The sequence below is a fragment of the Branchiostoma lanceolatum genome, chromosome 8 (genome assembly GCF_035083965.1).
Source record: "Branchiostoma lanceolatum isolate klBraLanc5 chromosome 8, klBraLanc5.hap2, whole genome shotgun sequence".
In the NCBI taxonomy this organism is placed as follows: Eukaryota; Metazoa; Chordata; class Leptocardii; order Amphioxiformes; family Branchiostomatidae; genus Branchiostoma; species Branchiostoma lanceolatum.
This window is the reverse complement of record NC_089729.1, coordinates 11030103-11049649: the sequence shown is the minus strand read 5'-3', so window position 1 is coordinate 11049649 and position 19547 is coordinate 11030103. Positions and strand designations below refer to the sequence as shown.

The 19547-nt window shown below is 41.3% G+C and overlaps 2 protein-coding genes across 5 annotated transcripts; both read right to left on the bottom strand.

The window, feature by feature from the left end:
- Positions 1–6578: 6578 nt before the first annotated feature.
- LOC136440320 (fatty acyl-CoA hydrolase precursor, medium chain-like) lies at positions 6579–13442 on the bottom strand. Its single transcript, XM_066436289.1, has 7 exons — positions 13307–13442; positions 11685–12025; positions 10956–11135; positions 10152–10712; positions 9556–9712; positions 8829–9057; positions 6579–8115 (listed from the first exon to the last, which is right to left on the bottom strand). Exons 1-7 carry the CDS (start codon positions 13356–13358, stop codon positions 7917–7919), a joined length of 1719 nt encoding a protein of 572 aa, XP_066292386.1. The 5' UTR covers positions 13359–13442; the 3' UTR covers positions 6579–7916.
- Positions 13443–16133: 2691 nt separating this feature from the next.
- LOC136440912 (salivary glue protein Sgs-3-like) lies at positions 16134–19547 on the bottom strand. 4 transcript variants are annotated; one of them, XM_066437093.1, is made up of 8 exons: positions 19246–19545; positions 18683–18791; positions 18548–18637; positions 18458–18502; positions 17855–18412; positions 17379–17560; positions 16685–16912; positions 16134–16488 (listed from the first exon to the last, which is right to left on the bottom strand). In XM_066437093.1, exons 1-8 carry the CDS (start codon positions 19318–19320, stop codon positions 16456–16458), a joined length of 1320 nt encoding a protein of 439 aa, XP_066293190.1. In that variant the 5' UTR covers positions 19321–19545; the 3' UTR covers positions 16134–16455. The 4 variants fall into 4 exon arrangements, with proteins under 4 accessions (XP_066293190.1, XP_066293189.1, XP_066293188.1 ...); XM_066437092.1 differs by having other exon boundaries at positions 17855–18502; positions 19246–19547; XM_066437091.1 differs by having other exon boundaries at positions 18458–18637; positions 19246–19546.

The window sequence follows — 19547 nt, the reverse complement described above, 5'->3', positions numbered from 1 at the left end:
TCTCTAGTGTAATAGTTTCTTCTTCAATTTTCTAGTCGGTATTCTAGCTTGACGCAAGTGTTTTTGCCTGACGGTAGCGATGAATAAAGATCCCCCCTCCCCACAGTTCGGTTACGCCAGACTATTGTTGCAGCAAATTATAAACGGATATAAGAGGTACGATTTTTAAAAATATGTAACTCAGAAATACAGATCGTTTAGAAAACTAACTTATGAATACACTACACAAGGACATATGTTGTGTTGCCTGATCTTGTGCTTGGTGAAGACGGCTCTCTTATAAACTTGTTTAAATCACACAACATGCAAGTGAAAGTGGTATAGGGTAGCTTTGTCGAAATGTTTGTGTGGTTTTTGGGACTTCCAGCTTCCCCGTTTTTTGACGATCGTCTCGAAAATCACTCAAAAACAAAGTCACCTTCGCCTGGTCTGGCCATTCTGAATTTGTGTTACAATAGTGGGCCGCTTGGAATACATGCAAATCTGGGGGTGATTCGTATGTAGGTGTTAATTATTTTTACAACCATGAACCGAAGGTTCTTGAATAGGGACTGATTGTGTGCTCAGTCCTTCCTATATAATGTCCTTGGGAGGATCAAGCGAAGGCACGAACAGAGACTTCCGATACTTGCTGTCAGATTCAAGACAGCTACTTCAATTCCCAAAACACACGACCAGCCTCACTACGCCAATTTAGGGGACTCAGCAATGACTCCAACATATCGAAGAATGCCTCAACACGCCCCCTGTCGTTCCCTATAACACTGCAGACACCGACGCCATTTGGCCAAGATGGCGACGATATAAACTCTACAACTTCCCAAGCATCAGCAGCTGAGGCTTTTCCTTTATCAGCAGTGCATAATTATCAAATTGCTGCACACCAAAGGGTGACAAACGTACGATCTTACGGGACGGTTGCAGCAGGAAAACTCACAGGTCGCAATAGGACATCGATTGGCAAATACTTGTACGGTAAAACAAGGCCTAAGGAAGGCTCAATGACAGGAAAACAATCCATGGCCTTATACCATATTCATCCAGGATTGGAGGACAGATAGCTTGCTAGCGTCAAGTTCATATTAGCAAAGCTGTCCCGTCAAATAATAGTCAAACATGGCATGTCAACACCCCTTAGACGTGCACAGGACGTCATAATTGTAACAAGATGCTTTTAAAAAAAAGCTAGCCAGGGGCAGGATGAGACCAAAATAATTGGTGACCCCATATGTTTGGGAAGACTAGAAGGTAGGTCTTATATGACACCTGGATGTTCAGGAGAAGTTGCTTAGAGGGCCCGGGGTAAAAGTGTGCGTCCTTTAATTGACATGAAGTTCCTTGATAACTTACCTATAGACGTTTCCTTGGTTTGGTTATGAAAAACTAAAATCTGTTTCCTGTACTTCCTGATAGACTACGACAATACCGTTCCTTTTTACATGTATACATTTTTGCCGGTCGTAATATGAACTTAATTGACACAACAAACAGCACGACTTCTGTACTTCCCTTCTACTACAAACTTAGCACAAACAAAGTAAGTCTCAAAGGTCTGCTTACTAAACAATAAAAGTCAACATCGGATCCGCAAATATCTCATGACGCTGGACAACAGCTTATCGATCATCGTCATCAAAGTTACATGTTCGCTTTTCTTTATTTAGCATTCTTTATATTGACAGTCCTATTATTTTCCACTTAGATGAATTATGCCGCTTTTGCATCAATTATGCGAATTAGCAAATCATTTGCATAATTGGTACCTGTTGATGTCATACTTGGCATAAGCTACAAATGATACATGCATTTGAGTCTTATAATGGAAAATACTGGAAACATAGATTTTCCTCATTAGTTATGCAAATTAAGTCGCCATTAGCATAATTTGCACATCATTGTGCACATCTCTGTCTGAGCTACCTGCATACTAAATATCATAGAAATCTGCCGTTCCTTTGTTCCGTTATTCTCCTTAGAGGATTTTCACAATAACGCCCCTGCAGTTCCAGAGCAAGCTCCTGGGGGGCCCAAACCTACATTACTTTTTTCATTACATCACAAGCTATCGGCCACCCAAAAATCAAGACCATGGCACGTCCAGGTCAAAAGATATAAAAACGGAAGTTCTGCTGCAGTACCAAGGTCAAATACCAGGGGGCCCAAAATCGACCTTGAACTTCGGCTTTACAACACCTGCCCACATACCAAATATCATCGTAATCTATGAAGAGGTTCTTGAGTTATGCTGACTACAGTAGTGCGGAAACACAAACAGACAGACGGACAGACAGATAAACAGACACAGAGACACACCCAAAACTATATCTCCATTTTTCATGGAGATAATAACACGTACATTGGGGAGACTAGTCGGCCACTAAGACAAAGGTACAATGAACATTGCAGAAAGAGCGCTAACGGCTACTCCTCTGCCATTTTCCACCATCTACACAACACATTCATTCAATCTAGAATCTACAGATATCATAGACCGCGAACGCCGTTGGTTCGAACGGGGAGTTAGAGAAGCAATATATGAGAGAATGTACAATCCCGCCCTCAACAGGAAATGAGGTCTACGCATCCAACTTTCAGGCACTTGACGAGCAACATTAGCTCCTAAAACAACAGATGCTAATTGATTCATTAGCATACAACACTATACTACTAGTATTGAACCATCTGAAATTGTCTTCAATTCATTAACATATCTATTCAGAGGTTTGGTGTAAAACCTAGTTCTACCAGATCTGTCCTTCGTCACTGACGAAAGATAGCGGATATGCTATCTGAAACGTCTGACTGTTTCAAAATTTTATCCAGTTGCTTGAGTAACTATTTTTGGCGTATCTTATTACCTGGATGTCTAACCTTTATCAACGTATACGTAAAATACGTATTATAACATATAAGCCTATAAGGCGAAGAAACTCATGAATGAGAACTTAACATTTATACAGAAACCCAAGGAATAAGATACTAGTAAGTTGTCATTGGTACATTTTAAGGTTCTAAAAAAACTCTCACTGACCCTGGCCTTTTTTATTTTCCAGACAAATCAATGGTCACATGTGAGTAAACATTTTTTTCCTTTTTCTAATTCACCAGGCATATCACTACTGGACGCCCACGCATTTCAATCACGACGAGGGTAAAATTACATTATCGATTCATATGGTTTCTCTCGAAATCCCCAAGCGGGTTTTCTATACTTCATGAATAGAGAATATGACTGTCACGTCTTGTTGGAAAATACAACATAAAAGGAAATAGAGTTTTTGAAAATCATTTGGAAGATATGATCTGACGTAAGAGTGGTTCAAAGTCATTAGGTTCTGCATAACACATTTTTAGATATCTTTCTGAATGATGACAAAAACGTAATATTCCAAACCCTTCTCATATATGGCTATATATAAATACATATATGATTCGCCAGATATAACATTGTAGAAGACTTTAGATATTATAATTAGCATTTTAACTTCGGAAGATAACAGGACGACTAGCACCCAATGAGCCCAAATCTGCATACCCGTGAGCAATTGTGCTGGTAAGAGTCTTTTCTTTTCTTTTGAAAAATTGGTCTTTATACATGTGTCTAAATACACTTCTTTGGTGATCATGTCCTTCATTTTTGGCAACATCTAAGAGGAGGAGCCTTTTATGGTATTAGGCCGTTTTTGAAAATATTCTTTGCAAGTGTCAACGACTGCAATCTCTTTGGAATTCCTGTATCTTTAGCTTTTTAGTTTAGAGGAGATAATAGGTTGGACTGGCAAAGGAAGATGTACAAGAGCTTTAGTGAACAGCTGGTATTTTGGCTAAAGTATAAAGTGGCTTATCCGTAGGTTGTGTCATTTCAATGACACAGATCAGATTCAGCTATCTGAAGGGTGTGTCATTCCAATGACACAGGGTCAGATTCAGCTATCTGTATAACGTAGGTTGTGTCATTCCAATGACACAGGGTCAGATTCAGCTATCTGTAGGGTGTGTCATTCCAATGACACAGGGTCAGATTCAGCTATCTGTATAACGTAGGTTGTGTCATTCCAATGACACAGGGTCAGATTCAGCTATCTGTAGGGTGCGTCATTCCAATGATATAGGCTCAGATTCAGCTATCTGTATAACGTAGGTTGTGTCATTCCAATGACACAGGCTCAGATTCAGCTATCCGTAGGGTGTACCATTCCAATGACACAGATCAGATTCAGCTATCCGTAGGTTGTGTCATTCCAGTGACACAGGGTCAGATTCAGCTATCCGTAGGTTGTGGCATTCCAATGACAGATATCAGATTCAGCTTTCCGTAGGGTGTGTCTTTAAAATGACACAGATCAGATTCAGCTATCTGTAGGGTGTGTCATTCCAATGACACAGGGTCAGATTCAGCTTTACTTATGGTGTGTCATTCCAATGACACAGATTGGACCGCAACTGATTATGAGGGCAGGCAAAATAAAGCAACAAGTCTAGATACACCACGGATCTATGAAATCTACGATCTGTAGTTTGTTCAGAACAAGAGCTATCGGTGATCATTGCTTTTTGGGTAACAGGTCGCTCGATGGCTCGTACAGACGTGGTATAGGTTTGGGATCTCTACCATTTTGTTTCAATTTACAGTTTTCTTTTTCTTTTGTCCTTTTTGCACCCCGGCAACAATGCAACAATTTCAGTACCATTAGATGACTAAACATCTGAGGTTAAAATTTGCCTGGCAAGACATTCGATAAAGGATGGTATTTGGAACATTAATTTGCCACGGCAGTAATTTGCCAGTCATATAATTGGTAGGACGACCTGGCTGATGATGTGATCGAGGCAACGACCAATGAAATGGCGGCCTCTTGATTAGTCTACAGCTGCAGGCGTGTCCAATACTGTGTTGATTACGTTTGAAATGTCAGATAGACAACGGACGAGTCAGGAAAAGGTTGTTCAGTTCAGTTCAAACCAACCATCCAGTCACAAAGGCCTTCTACGCCTGTTGTCACTACAGTCTTTGATTTGGTGAGTTTATCAATATTATCTATATGTTACTTGAAAAGAATAGAACCTATAGCGCCTCTTGTCAGCCATCTTGCATTTTGTTATCATTGGTTCCAATTGACAAGGCCTACAAATGAAACTAACTAATGAGAAAAACAGCATTTAGGCTGATTGTGTATTTCTAAAGGTTGTTGTATTAAAATTGATTTATACTTATCAAAATCACCACATTCCTATAGATAAGCTGTTTTACCGGGAATTCTGTAGAGAAGCTGTTTTACCGGGAATTCTGTAGAGAAACCATTAGTCGAGGTTATCAGATGTGCAGAATGTGAAGCACATTTTAAAATATTAGCTGTACGACTGTCTTTTTTTCAAGTGACATTCAACAGCAGTCACGGGGCACGAACTCCGAAACGAGACCTTACATTTTGGTTGAGAATGAGACAGCCAAAAATAGTCTCAAAAGCTATCAACAACTAATTAACTTTGCTGTATGTAAAAGTGTTATGTTTTGTTTTGTTTTACCAAATGTCATTTTTTTTTTTCAAAACTATTTTACTGCAGGTTACGAAATTTATGGGAATATTGGCTTCATCATCAAATCAAAACCAACAAGGCACACAGCATCCGAACCTGACCGAATAACTTCAGAAGTTGTCGAGCGTGTAAGAACTTTAGTACGTAAGAAAATAATCTGGCACAGAAGGCCATAGTTTCACCATAATTGTACTTTTATCTTTGCAATTTTTTTTGATAATGATATTCACGAAATATTTGATATTTACAATTCTTATCAAACTGATGACAGGTGTTAACTCAACTGAAATAATTCCCGAGAAATGTTATGTTAAGAATGGGCCATCCACTGAGCTTAACTCCCTCGGTCCAACATAACATGTCTGCCTTCTCGTCTACCACCCCTCACGGTCGGTGTTTACCTTCAGCACAATCGTATCACGACAGTCCACGACTTATCTGGCCTTCCACTTGTCAACAAACTAAATCTAAGCCACAACCTCATCACAACGTTTCCATGGGAATCTTTGAAACACATGAAACTTCTTGTAGACCTTGATTTGTCGCACAATCATCTAGTTTCTCTGGAGATTGCCATCGGGGAAGCGACTAGTTTGTATGAAGTAAATGTGGCCTACAACAAGCTTGTTACCTTCTCTGAGGCTAATATGGGCATCCCTCCAGAACGTGTATTAGGGAGAGGGTTCATGCCTAGCGTTAAGGGACGAAGGTACATTCACTGTAACCCGATTCATTGTGATTGCCGTATGTCCTGGTTAGCGGCAATGGCTCTTGCCTTCCACCAATGCTGGCCTCTTACATGTACATCTACAGTGCAAGGCGGTCTACTCTATAGAGATTTTTTTGAAAACGACGTGCTGACGTGTTACAGCCCCGAAAATTTAAAAGGCATCCCGTTATATTCAGCCAATCTCTCCGACTGTCCAGCAAAACAAGAGAGAACTACCACCAGTTATTTGAATATGAGTAACACACAATTTTCCACGTACTCTAAGCCAGGAGATTTTGATACCGTTTTGAAGCAGGAAACAACGCTCATGCAAAACATCACACGACTTTCTTTACCAGTAGAAACCCATACTGACCATAGTAACAACCAATCAACAGCTAAAGCACATTTGACGCATATGTTCAATGCTATAAGCATCAAAGCTAAAGTTGTTACCACAACGACAATAACAATTCTTGTCATCTTGATTTTCGGCCGTTATTGCATTACCATTAAAACCAAAAGCCGAAATCATATCAATGAATCAAATGAAACTGCAGAAATATGAATAACTATGAACACATTTTTTGGAAGCAGTTGTGATTATCATTTTCTACATAGTAATACACTACAAGGAAAAGTTCAGATAAAATAGCACAATAGCATGGAAAGCTAATTTATCTCTTTGACGCCCTGTATTGCTGATTCGGCGGAAATGTTGAATGGCACATAGCTGATGACAATGTCAAAGTTATGTGTTTTTTTTATCAGGCTCACAGAATAGGTGTTATCTTTAAGCATCATTCTAATTTATAAAAGTAGTAATAGAAAGAGAGAATCCAGATAATATGCCGTATTCGCATGTGAGAGAAAAGATAAGGATATCATATTATAGGCTCTAGTTGTAAGGTTCATGTTGAGACATTTTTGTGACATCATTTTAAAGGATGAGTTCATTGAGGGTACTTGTCTGCTGTAATTATAATCTTTATATGTAGGTCTCAAATGATGTGATTTTTGACAGCCCGACTTAATTTTTAATCTTCTTATCGCATAATCAGCTGAAATATTCTGTAAAATATGCTATGGTTGTTTATACTATACTCGACTTTTTAATGTGAAACCTTAGATGTTGATGTAAAGTGTCGAAAGGAATAGTCCTAGCACAGCGAAGAAAACTAAACTGTAAATGGCGTTTATGTATCCAGATGTTCGATGTAATTTTCTGCTACTTATTTAGCACGTTGTCCACTTTTGAAAACGTTATGAACAATCATTGTATTATGACTTTGCAAAAATATACATTTCACGACGGACATGTTGTTGATACAATGCCTACATCTTTGACACCTTGGTGCAATTTTTCACGTTTATGAATTACAAGACCTCTAAAGTTAAGCAACTATTCAAAACAACAAACTAGCCTTGCATGTAAGTTTCCATATTTGTATATAAATCAGTTATCTGATTATGGTGAGCAATGCCCATATTTGTGTTACATGGTATATTATATTGGTACAATTTTGGTGAATGGAATTCTCTGAATATGCTAGTGTTGAGTGACACATACGTATGAACCAATTATGTCAGGTGTGTGAACTATGGGGGATATAGCTAATCCCTGCCCTCCACATAACAATGTAATTGTAACAGGCTATTTCTTACTGGGCTATAATTCCTCTTTATCGGACGACGCCACGAGTTTAGGAATGACGTCATTCCACAATGCCATCCTTTCAGGGTACAGCCCTACGTCAGCAGATGACGTCAGTCCCAGCTTCATGTAGGCGGGGTTGCCAGGTGTGTACTGGGGCCACTCTGCTACCACGGCACTGTCAGCAGGGCCACCGGTAGGATCAGACGGGTTCCTGAAAAAAAATTGATATTTTCTACATTTCATTTACAGTATATGTATTTTCAGCATCAGGCAAAAACACAATTGCTTATACATGTGTATAACACAATCTACTCAAAAACATTAATATGATACAAGAGTAAAACACAATGTCAATATACATACATAAATACGAAATACATACATAAATCCTGAAAAATTTCAAGATTTAAAATTACAAACATGTATTACGAAAAAAAAACAATCAAATGACAGCTAGCAAAAAAAGGACAAATGTTTTACATGTATTCTAACGTGCCGGTGCGGTCACATTTGTTGTAAGTCGTCGTACAATTTTGATGCCGTAAGATTTTCAAGCAGGCTGTGGTAGAAGCAACTGTCGACAAAGTTCTCAGACAGCCTTATAACAACTATCATAAGAAAAGTCTCAGCCTGCGATCGGGCGACAATCGTACGGTGAATGTAACCTGGTCCTAAATCAAGCCTTGATCAAGCAAGGAGCCCAGTTGATAATTGAAGACTTAGTCATTCATTATAACTGTCAAAAACATCTGTCAATAGTATAATACAAGACCTAAAATTAAAGAAACATAAATGTACTGGATATGAAATATCACAGTCCTGAAAAAAATTGTTAAAGGTAAAAAATTACACATAAAGAACTTCCTCATATTTAATGGTTCCCAGGGTAAATGACAACTAGTACAGCACACGTAAGTGACTTACCCGGTGCGAGCAAAATTAGCCCAGTAAGTCATGATGTCGCGGCTGAACTTTCTGTCCTCCGGTGAGAATGGAAGCACTCCACCGGCTGTTAGATGAATGTCCAGGAACGGCCAACCGGACATACTGGGCAGGTCGTCCCCATGGTCACACCCAACCCACTCCGACCGGGTAGCAGAGTGAGACGAAGGCGTGTAGTGAAGTTCATAAAGGTAGACCTTAGACCCAGATTCTAAAAATAGATAAATAAAAAAAAACATCTATTATGGAAAGGTTTTAACTTCACTCCAACCCAAAGATTGGGACTTGCCAATTTTTCGACCAGTCTTTTTCAGGATAACTGAGGACTCGTCACTTTCCGGAAGTGTGACGTCACCACGGGGTCAAAGGTGGTTGGAAGTCTGTACCGGCTGCTGCCTCTGTCCAAGGAGAGAGTTAGACGGTGTCTCAGCATTATTGGAAAAGGGTCACGAATTTTTGGTCGTTAATGCAGTCTTCGGCGTATTTAAATGGCAAATCACGTGACATTACGGACACGTAACGTCATCAATTGGGTAAAACTGCCAGAAAGTTTATGTCGGCCCCGTCACAGATCCGAATAGATGTCAATTAATCAAATTTTAGTGCACCATAAAGACATGATATCGGCCTTACTTCCGAATAAGAAAAATAGATATCTGTAATTGTACAATGTCATGTATCTTTTATAAAGACAAACATGTAAGTTTACCTGCGTGTTCGCCTGCGGTGTCAACAGTTGGAGCCACGAACATTTGGTCGCCAGAGAATAGTGTGTACTGGTGCTGGACGGCCATTGGATCGTCTGGGTTGTCATGGTCACGGTACACTTCCCGAGCGGCTGCTACAATGCTGTCCTTCTTTGTACCCTGATTCAAAAATAATGGTAGGATTGGTCAGTTGTGGTCCAATCGTAGGGAATTTCTCTGAAGGAAGTGACCATTGACCTCCACTCGCGTGCGACATCCGCAGCCAAGATGGCTGGGCTCGCCTCTCGAGTAATGCATTTAAGCAACCCATAAAAACTGAAATGACTAAATGTGAAAATGAATCATTATTCAATTCTAGTTTTGCTCGTGCACATGTTAATGTATATTGTCATAATTATTTTTTATTCCATGTATTGTTAACAAGTTGCACGTTCGTATGTACTTTTGTCGGTCAGCCGTTACCAGCGAGAGCTGCCTAATGGCTGACTCGGTGTAGTAAATTTCTTCATTCCCAATGAATACAGAATATAAATACATAATGTAAATGCCTTTCAAAAGCAACGTGATTGGAAAGAAAACTTGTTCATGACATTCCTACCGGGTAGTTTCTCTCTATGAGTTGCTCCAGCTCGCGAATGAAGTTGTCTTCTGTCATCCCTTGCCCGAAATTGGGATTGACCATAGATGGCATCACAAATCCGTACTCGTGGTTGTTTACACCAAGAAGATAGTCTACTTCATTCGCTTGGCCTTGGTTTTGCAGATCCTTCGGGTGTTCTGGGAAAAAGGTTCCGTCAAGCGTGGCAAAGAAATATTTGCCCCATTCGCCACTGCGCAACTTCATCATGCGTTCACAACCTTGCACGACTTCATCTTGCGTCTTCTGCCGAAGACAATCCACCAGCAACGCCGTATCCTTTGCCTCACAGCCGACTTCGTCTGCCAGGATTGTAGCAATCTGCAGAGGCTTCTGCTCGACCTTCATCGTGTTGTAGGTGCCGCTTTGAGAGATCGCTCGCCGGAATAGACCCTTACCGAGAGGGGAAACGACTTGACTACCTACGCTCACCCCACCGGCGGACTCGCCGAAGATTGTGACCCGGTCCGGGTCTCCTCCAAAGTTTCGAATGTTTTCTTGCACCCAAGCCATTGCGGCGACCTGTGAATGAGAATCATTTTCATCATGGAGAAATAATAAATGTCAACATTTCATATAATGTTAGTCCTTGTGAAAATGCTTTTAATAAGAACGTATTTGTCACCGGCACTCACTTAGAAAATGTGAACATATTAGCATGGTATGGCACGGTATGACATGACATGACATGACACACAACTATAAAACATTATGCTCCATAATAAAAGATATCCATCACGCTGGCGTGCAGCGGAAGTAGCTAACCTGGTCCAGGAAGCCAAAGTTCCCAGGGGCGTTCTCGTCCCCAGTGCTCAGGAAGCCCAACGCGCCCAGACGATAGTTGATCGTCACGACCACGACATCTTGCTGCGCTGCCAGGGCCGCAAATGGCGCGACATACCCCATACCCATGGCAAGTGCCCCTCCGTGGATCCACAGCATTACCTAATTGGTAATTTTCATTGAAATATAGATTTGACACATACACATAATTTTGTGTACGAACAGGGTAAAGGTCACCATGGGACACAGGTGCAGAGGTCATAGGTCACAATGTTTGTTTTGAAGTAATTACGGACGCTCTGTGCCGTATGAAATGCGCTAACTATGCACTAGATGGACAGTTTATGTGTGAATACTTGGCTAGGTGATATTTTACATCCGATTTCTTACACCAATTCCATTTTATAGGACAGGAAGCTCTATAACTGTCCTGTGTTCTTAATAAATCAGTTCACAGTGCGCATGTGTATTGTGTCAAAGATAAAATTCAATGGAATATAGAAAAATAATGTCCAGCGTCCTTAAACTTTGACCTTAGACCGCAATGCTTTACGACTGCACATGCGTACTTGAACTTGCTTATTCTTCAACATCAACGTGGGTATGGTAACTATATCATTAAGTCAGCATGAATACTGTTGTATTTCTTTTTTATCATAGAAACAGAGGATACCACTTAAAGAATATATGATACTGAATAGAATAGCTTACAGGCAATTCGGCATCTTTTTCAACTGTTGGTGTTTCGATGTTTAGCGTTAGGCAGTCTTCGTCAAAATCGTAGTGATGAAGTTTGAAGGGGAAGAGATGGAAGATCACTGGACCTTGCGGACAGTAGGGACCGGGCTTTGTAGCGTCCCTGACTCCCTCCCACGGAGCTGCAGGTTGTGGTGCGCGGAACCGCAGGTTTCCGACAGGGGGCGCTGCGTACGGGATCCCCAGGAATGTGTGGATCGGCTTGTCGGGCAGATCCTTGATGTACTGTACTGCTCCACGTACATCCCCACCGGTGGTAGGTACAGTACGACCGCCATCGCCGCTTTCAGCAGCAGCTGGGAAGAAAGGGCAACAGCGGCCATCTTAGAACACACACATTTCAACTGAAATTCAAGGAGATGCGAAAACCGGACGTTCTGCTGCAATACCATAAAATATTTCTGGGAGCCCACTGATGATTTTTTTATTCTTTCCTTTTGCTGAAAACTTCCCATAATCAAATTTCAAGACCCATGTTTAATAATCAACATCACGTTGGTCTTCATGAAAATCCATTACTCCCTTCCTGACTTAGGCTGTTTTAAAGTCTGCAGCTGAAACACCAATAGTTTCAAGAAAGCAGCTGGAGGGCCCAAACTTATGCCACCTTTTTCTGACTACATGAGCTATCTACCTATCAAAACCCTTGACCATAGCATGCCCAGAACACTAGATATTTAAACCGGAAGTGCCCCTGCAGTACCCGCTAGGGGGTCCAAAATCAAATCATTTTGAGGTCTCATCACAGCCTACCCATATTAAGATAATCAATCAAGGCATTATCGAGTTATCATGTTAAAAGACAGACGGACACACACACAAACACACACATACATGCACACGCTACCGAAAATATGACCTTCTTGGCGAGGGCAACAATGCCGTATACCACCCATCAAAACAGTGAAACGGCAGTGTTGTGAGAAAACACAGCGCATTTAATACAATATCTTTTTTTTCTACTTCGCGTTTTGACAGACAAGGACGTCGTGGCACTGCAGTCAAGTTTTGAATAACTTATTTTAACAGTGCCACGCACACAGAGCAAATGTTACTCATTGTTACACATGGGTGGAGAGAGGAAGGTCGTGTAATGTGCCTTTCCCAAGGGCACAACATTGGTGGCGTCAGGGGGATTGGAACCCGGGACAGCTTGGTTCTAGGCCGAACACCCTGCCGTTGCGCCACACGACCCCACATGCAATTTCTGCACCTCTTACTCTCACAAATTCATACATGTACTCTCAAAAATACGAAAGAGGCAGACATGTCCAAGACAAAACAATACTCAAGGTGACTCGAGCACTTCGAAAACTTTGTCACACTTACTGAGGTCCGACGAGTCCTACAGTTACGAGGGTACAGTTGTTAACCCTTCATTACCCTTTGCAGCCATGGATAAATGAATTTGTGGTTTTCAGCGTCCGTTATCGTTATGATTACGGGGGAGGGTGCGTGGTTGTCATGTTGTACAACAAGTAACATTTGGACCCTTTGCCAATTGTACGGTTAACTAACTGTTGCACTGGAGATTTCCGTTCAAACCAAAGGTGATATATGACATATACGAAACCCACCTTTTGCCAAAAGGCATGCTAGTAGCATGAGTAACATGATCCCACTGGCCATAGTGAGAGCAGGAGTAAGTCTAAGACTGGAACTATATGGCTGACGTGGTCTTCCTACGCGTATGTTTGCAGAAGTCAAGGTATGAGCACACAGTATTTCGCCGCGACCTCCCCAGACGTAGCGGTAAGAAAATAGTGCACCCTTAACCTTGAACCGTGTATGAAAACGTTGACGTGAATGCCAGCGAGGCACAAACTTTACTGTATGGTAGTATAATAAGTGGGCTTTTAGATATGGTAGGATCTAGGAATGAGATTGTGAAGTTTTCCCATTCGGCGTATAAATGCGCGTGACCTTTGCAGCCCTGCCAAGGTGAGTCGGCTTCACTTCCGCATGACCCCGCATGACCCCATATCAAAGTGGCCATCAAATTGTTTAAAAACCATAACATTTTTTTTGGTTTTCAGTTTTTTGTAGATCTTACCTTCGACTTCAACATATAGGTTCGTCCTGATTTTGTAGGGTACCCTATAGTTACTATTATTTTATTCACGTCGATGTCGATCACTTCGTGGTCCTTAACTTTAGAAACCCCTATAGGCCGAAAACTGTGTTCTGCTACCTTGAACCACATCGGGAATTGGCCACAAACGGGCCAACGACGTTATATACCGCCGAATTTGCATGATATATCAACCATTGGCGTTGGTTCGCTTGGAATGCACCAGTTGTTTTCACCGTCAAATCGCCGTATCCATGGCAACGGTCACTATAAGCGCCTCCCTATGCTTAACTATGGGACTAATGGCGTGGAAGTGACATTGGCCAGAGACGCGTCTCCCTCCCCCCCCCCCCCTTTTTCTGGCGCAACTAAACCTAAAACCGACTCTAAATGACTCAGAACGTTAGCAGATGAACCCTTTTCAGAACAACATGCCAAAAATTGGCAAATATGTCGTAAACGTTGAGTGTAAGGTGTTTCATTGCATCTGAATACCCAGTGTAGTTCCTGCCCATGATGGTATAACAAGCTGTTTTCTGCATTTGTTCTAGCAAGGATGCAAATCAAACAAGAGTCCGTAGGACACAATTCTCCGTGAAGTATTTATAGTATGTACAAGTATTGACCCACACAAATTGCATCTCTGCACAGTCCAAGTAGTGTTTTAGAGCAAGTAAAGAAAAAGTTTTTGTTTATCTTTTTCTTTCAATACAGGAGTGGTCAACCTGCTGAAAAGTATGTTTTTACAGCATGGCACAGATGGGATATAGAAATTTCGGGAAAAGTCACAAAGTTAGATCTAGATGGCCCCTTTATCAACGAACCATTCAGCCTTACAACTAAGATGTATCAGAAATCACAAATATGCAGTAAATCCTCTTTCCACAATTTATTGCAGGCCGGTCTGATCTATAGCTATCAAGCTATTTGCAATAAAAAAGGCTAATTTATATTATCGTAACATTTCACGAAGCTCGAAGGTCAAAGGTCACCGGATCTAACCACCCGGAAGTGACACTGGCGCGCGCACTTTTCTGAGAGATATTTCTCAACAATCTTTCATCCCCTGCGTAAACTTTTTACATTGTCACAACCTCCGTATTATAAACTACAAGTGTGGTAAGTTTGAAGGTCCAGAGATTTGCCATTTTCACACTGTGCGTAAAAGTGCATCGTCCGTCCCGTGCGCACATACTGTATGCGAGTTTCGAGTGGACACGGCATACTTAATACACAGACTGGAGGTCACTCTACACATGTTCGCAGCTAAAACTCACAATTCCCGTTGCCGCATTGGTATGTAACTTGGTATATCGTTTGCTAGGTTGCGTGTGGCGATGCACGTTGTCTATTTTTCAATGTAACAGTGACTATACGATCACAGCAAGTAAGGAAGATTTATACCCCGTATCTGCCTGAAGTATTCCAGTCATGCATGACGGATTATAACATGGTCCCTATGGCAGGGTAGTGGGACATAGCATTAATTATAGGGGTGCAATTACGATATTGGATTGACGTTTAAAGTAGTTATGGTGTAAAAAAAGCTATTGTGCATCACCACGCCAAACCAGGCAAACGATATGCCAAGTTACACACCAATGCGACAACGGGATCGTGAGTTATAGCTGCGAACGCGCAAACAAATGCATTCCCAATACTCCCAGAAGGAGGTATTCCTCCTTCCCGGAGTAATAATGTCCTTGGTTCTAGTTAATTGGGCTGTATGCACAATGTGTTTCATCGTATATGAATTCCCAGTGTAGTTGCTTCAGATGATGTTAAAACAAGCTCTTTTCTGCATTTGTTGTAGTTAGTCTATTGAGATGTATACACATCTACAAGGACATGGTTACTGTTGAATCAAGGAGGGTTATATCATATATGAAACCTCATTGGTTGAATACAGGAATAAAAGACCTGTTGGTCATGATATCATATATTGTCGCCTCAATTCTTGTTTAACAAGATTTATGATCTGAAAATTTTAAAATATAGGAATCTTGTTTTTTTGCCCGCCTTGTTTATTTTCGCCCTATCTCATTAGTTTTAAAGCCTGCGGAGGATGTCAGCCACAAACTTTACTTGCTGTGGCCTAATATGAATTTCACATTTTCTATTTTACCCATCACATCGTATATTTCCTTGAATTTGCTGTGTGTTGGAGGAAGCATATAGCCTGTCGGTCCTTTAAAATAATATATAAAGGATGTTTTGTGTGTCTAATATATAACCATTATCGGGTGTCTTAAAGTAACAAAATACTCCTTCAGCCTCTGTGCACTAAATTACAAACACTCAACTAAAACTTCAAAAATGCAAAAGCAACAGAATCATAATCATACATGGCAGAGCATGAGCATGATTTAATGTCTCAATATCTAAATGAATGCTTAAAATTCGAAATTAAAGTACGACAGTGAGCTTCCTTCCTTCCATTCAGATCCTTACTTTAAATCTCGTCGAAAAGAGAATAAATAAAATTGTATCAAATACAATGCTTTACTTATATACAGTATCATACTGAACAAGCACCGAATAAATATCTTTTGGCGTATCAACAATTAGACTTTACAAATACTGTGCAATTTGAACGTATTTTTGTAAATATGTCAGCGTCGCTAGCGTGGACGTTCGATGTACTTTCCCCTCACATCACTGGCGGTTTCGAAATTCCGTGGGCAACGTCTGTAAAAAAAATGATATTTTTAGATTTATGTCGTGATTGCAGACGACAGGACAATGTAAGGCTGTAAAGTCTTCCAAAGCATTAAAGTACAATACAGTTTTCACGAATATAAAATAATGTTGTTCGTACAACATTTATTCCGCTAACAAACGATGTTTATGATAAACAAATACTAAAGGGCTTAGATGTACATACCCCACAAGGTGCCTGCACCGCCCACGGCCAATTGCAGACTTGGAGCTCAACGTCGAAGACCAGGCCTCCGGGCGGGCAGTCGCGCTGGTAGGGCCCGGGATGTCCGGGTACGCACTGGTAAAACTTGTCACAGTTCTCCGGGTCAGGGTGGATGCCTGGTGCTTTACCGTCGCACGTGAACGTAGCCGCGGCATCTTCTTCAACATCTTCCCGAGCATCAGCTAAGACCTGTCGGAGAAATAAAGAAGACAGAAAAAAATTAATCCACCGTTTAAAGTGCTTAGGATACCGAATGCACCAAAACTCAACAATGCATGATTACAATTAACCACGAAAGTATCATTCAATGAACATAGTCGTTTGCACAAAACAAACACCCCTCTGATGTTATGGAAGGTTTCGAACCGGCTGCCGTGTTTACTGTAACGACATTGTAGATATAGACGCCCTTTAATCACAAGCTATATACTGTGTTAATTGCCATTGTAATGTTTGTAACATTAAACAATAAACTTATAAACGTAATCTTAAACTACTTGGAAACAGGAATCATAATCTAAAAAAGACTGGGTGAATAATACTGTTCTTGTTGAAGAGAATGAAAAATAATGTTGCATTTTTATGTCATATATATTCTAAACATTGTCAAAGAGCTGTTAGAAAATATTTAGTTAATATGTAGGTAAACATTTACCCCGCATGGCAAGGCGACATTTTCGGGCCAGTCGCAGTATTTCTTCTCCGGGTCGAAAACGGGTCCGCCGGGAGCACACGAACGGTGGAAGGGATCGGCAAACCCACGAGCACATTCGTAATACTTCGTGCAGTCTTCGGGATCCGAGTACAGGTCGGGTTCTTTCCCGTCACAGCTGAACACTGTTATAAGGATGAAGATGAATTATTATTTAAAAAAATGAAGATGAATTGATGATATACTACAGATAAGATACAGACACTTCAGTACAAGTCGTTATTAGATATTGCAATGTTAATCATGCAGATAGTTTTTTTTTATTATAACCTTTCCTGAACGCATACCATTGTCTAGTCCGCTAACACTCTACTTATAACTTTTAATGACTGCGACTGAACTTGACTTGTACAATAACATACCTGTTCAGGCATGTCTACATGATGTTTGTATACAGTCAAAGATTTTACAAAATGTACCTTTGGACGTAGTGGTGTCTGGGATCTTGGTAGATTCTGTTGTAGGTTCTGTGGCCTGAGGTGTGGACATTGTTGTAACTTCTACTATTGCAGCCTCCGTGACCTGAGGTGTGGAGGTTGTTGTAGAGTCTGCAGTAGCTTCCGTGACCTGAGGTGTTAAGGTTGTTGTAGAATCTACAGCAGCCTCCGTGGCCTGAGGTGTGGGGGTTGTTGTAACTTCTGCTGCAGCCTCCGTGGCCTGAGGTGTGGACTTTGTTGTAGATTCTGCTGCAGCTTCCGTGACCTGAGGTGTGAAGGTTGTTGTAGAGTCTGCAGTAGCTTCCGTGGCCTGAGGTGTGGAGGTTGTTGTAGAGTCTGCAGTAGCTTCCGTGGCCTGAGGCGTAGAGGTTGTTGTAGAATCTACAGCAGCCTCCGTGGCCTGAGGTGTGAGGGTTGTTGTAACTTCTGCTGCAGCCTCCGTGGCCTTAGGTGTGGACGTTGTTGTAGAGTCTGCTGCAGCTTCCGTGACCTGAGGTGTGAAGGTTGTTGTAGAGTCTGCAGTAGCTTCCGTGACCTGAGGTGTGAAGGTTGTTGTAGAGTCTGCTGTAGCTTCCGTGGCCTGAGGTGTAGAAGTTGTTGTAGAATCTACAGCAGCCTCCGTGGCCTGAGGTGTGGGGGTTGTTGTAACTTCTGCTGCAGTCTCAGTGGCCTGAGGTGTGGACGTCGTTGTATCGTCTACAGCGGCTTCGTTGGCCTGAGGTGTGGATTTTGGTGTAGCTTCTACAACATCGTCCGTGGTCTGAGGTGTGGACGTCCTTGTATCTTCGCAAGCGACTTCCGTTACCTGAGGTGTAGACTCCGTGAAGATTGTTACTGCAGGTTCTGTGGTGTTGGGCCGGTCAGTGATAATCGCATCTTCTGTCACCATGGTCAGGGTGCTTTGTTCCACCTCGGTGGCCTAGGGAAGAAAGATAGTGCCGAGTAAGAAATACGTTTACATCATAATCAGGTTTTCCCGATTAACTTGATGAATAGAATAATTTCCCTTTACTAATCTGAAGTATCATCTACTAACATTATTCCACCAGGACAAATAATTCCGCCACCCTGAAAAGATACGTCCAAACAGATCTCCAACCCAACATCCCCCAGTATAATGCTCTCCTGTATATCTAAACTGCACTAGAAATCTTTCAAATCCACTGTTTTTCAAAGTGGCGGATTTATGTAACCCAGCGAATTAATGTTTATAGTGGTTACACATCACAGTTGCTGCTTTTATACGGGATGATATAGATTTCAGGAGTAATACTAAACTTGAAATGTGAACATTCAAAATGTAATACAGTCGCAAACTTACCTAAGTTTACATATGATTGCAAAAAAATGAATGTCCAAACGTAGTATCTTACCAGAGTAGACTCCAGCAAAGGCATCGTCCATGAACTACCAACAAGAAAACCCAGGAACACTAGAGTAGCATACATCTTCGTAGTAGGTTGTTAATAATGGTCTTCTCAGTAAAACGTCCTCTCCTTCGACTGCTGTCTTTCGGGCTTGTACTGGGACAGCTCTAAAGCTCATGCCTTTTATCGTACAATACTTCCGGTGATGGGGTTGTAAAACCAGAAAGAAGTAGGATGCGACCGGTTTGTTTTTGTCGTTGTTGTCAGACGTTGTGGTAGGATGGTGGAGGATTTCTGACGCCATCTTG

Coding starts and splice junctions, on each gene's coding strand:
- LOC136440320 (XM_066436289.1), bottom strand. CDS start 13,358: ATGGCCAGTGGGATCATGTTACTCATGCTACTAGCATGCCTTTTGGCA. Junction 9,713..10,151: donor TCATAGAGAGAAACTACCCG/GTAGGAATGTCA, acceptor TTTTTGAATCAG/GGTACAAAGAAGGACAGCAT. Junction 8,116..8,828: donor GCTAATTTTGCTCGCACCGG/GTAAGTCACTTA, acceptor ATTTTTTTTCAG/GAACCCGTCTGATCCTACCG.
- LOC136440912 (XM_066437090.1), bottom strand. CDS start 19,320: ATGTATGCTACTCTAGTGTTCCTGGGTTTTCTTGTTGGTAGTTCATGG. Junction 17,561..17,854: donor AGACACCACTACGTCCAAAG/GTACATTTTGTA, acceptor TCCTTATAACAG/TGTTCAGCTGTGACGGGAAA. Junction 16,489..16,684: donor CGGTGCAGGCACCTTGTGGG/GTATGTACATCT, acceptor TTTTTTTTACAG/ACGTTGCCCACGGAATTTCG.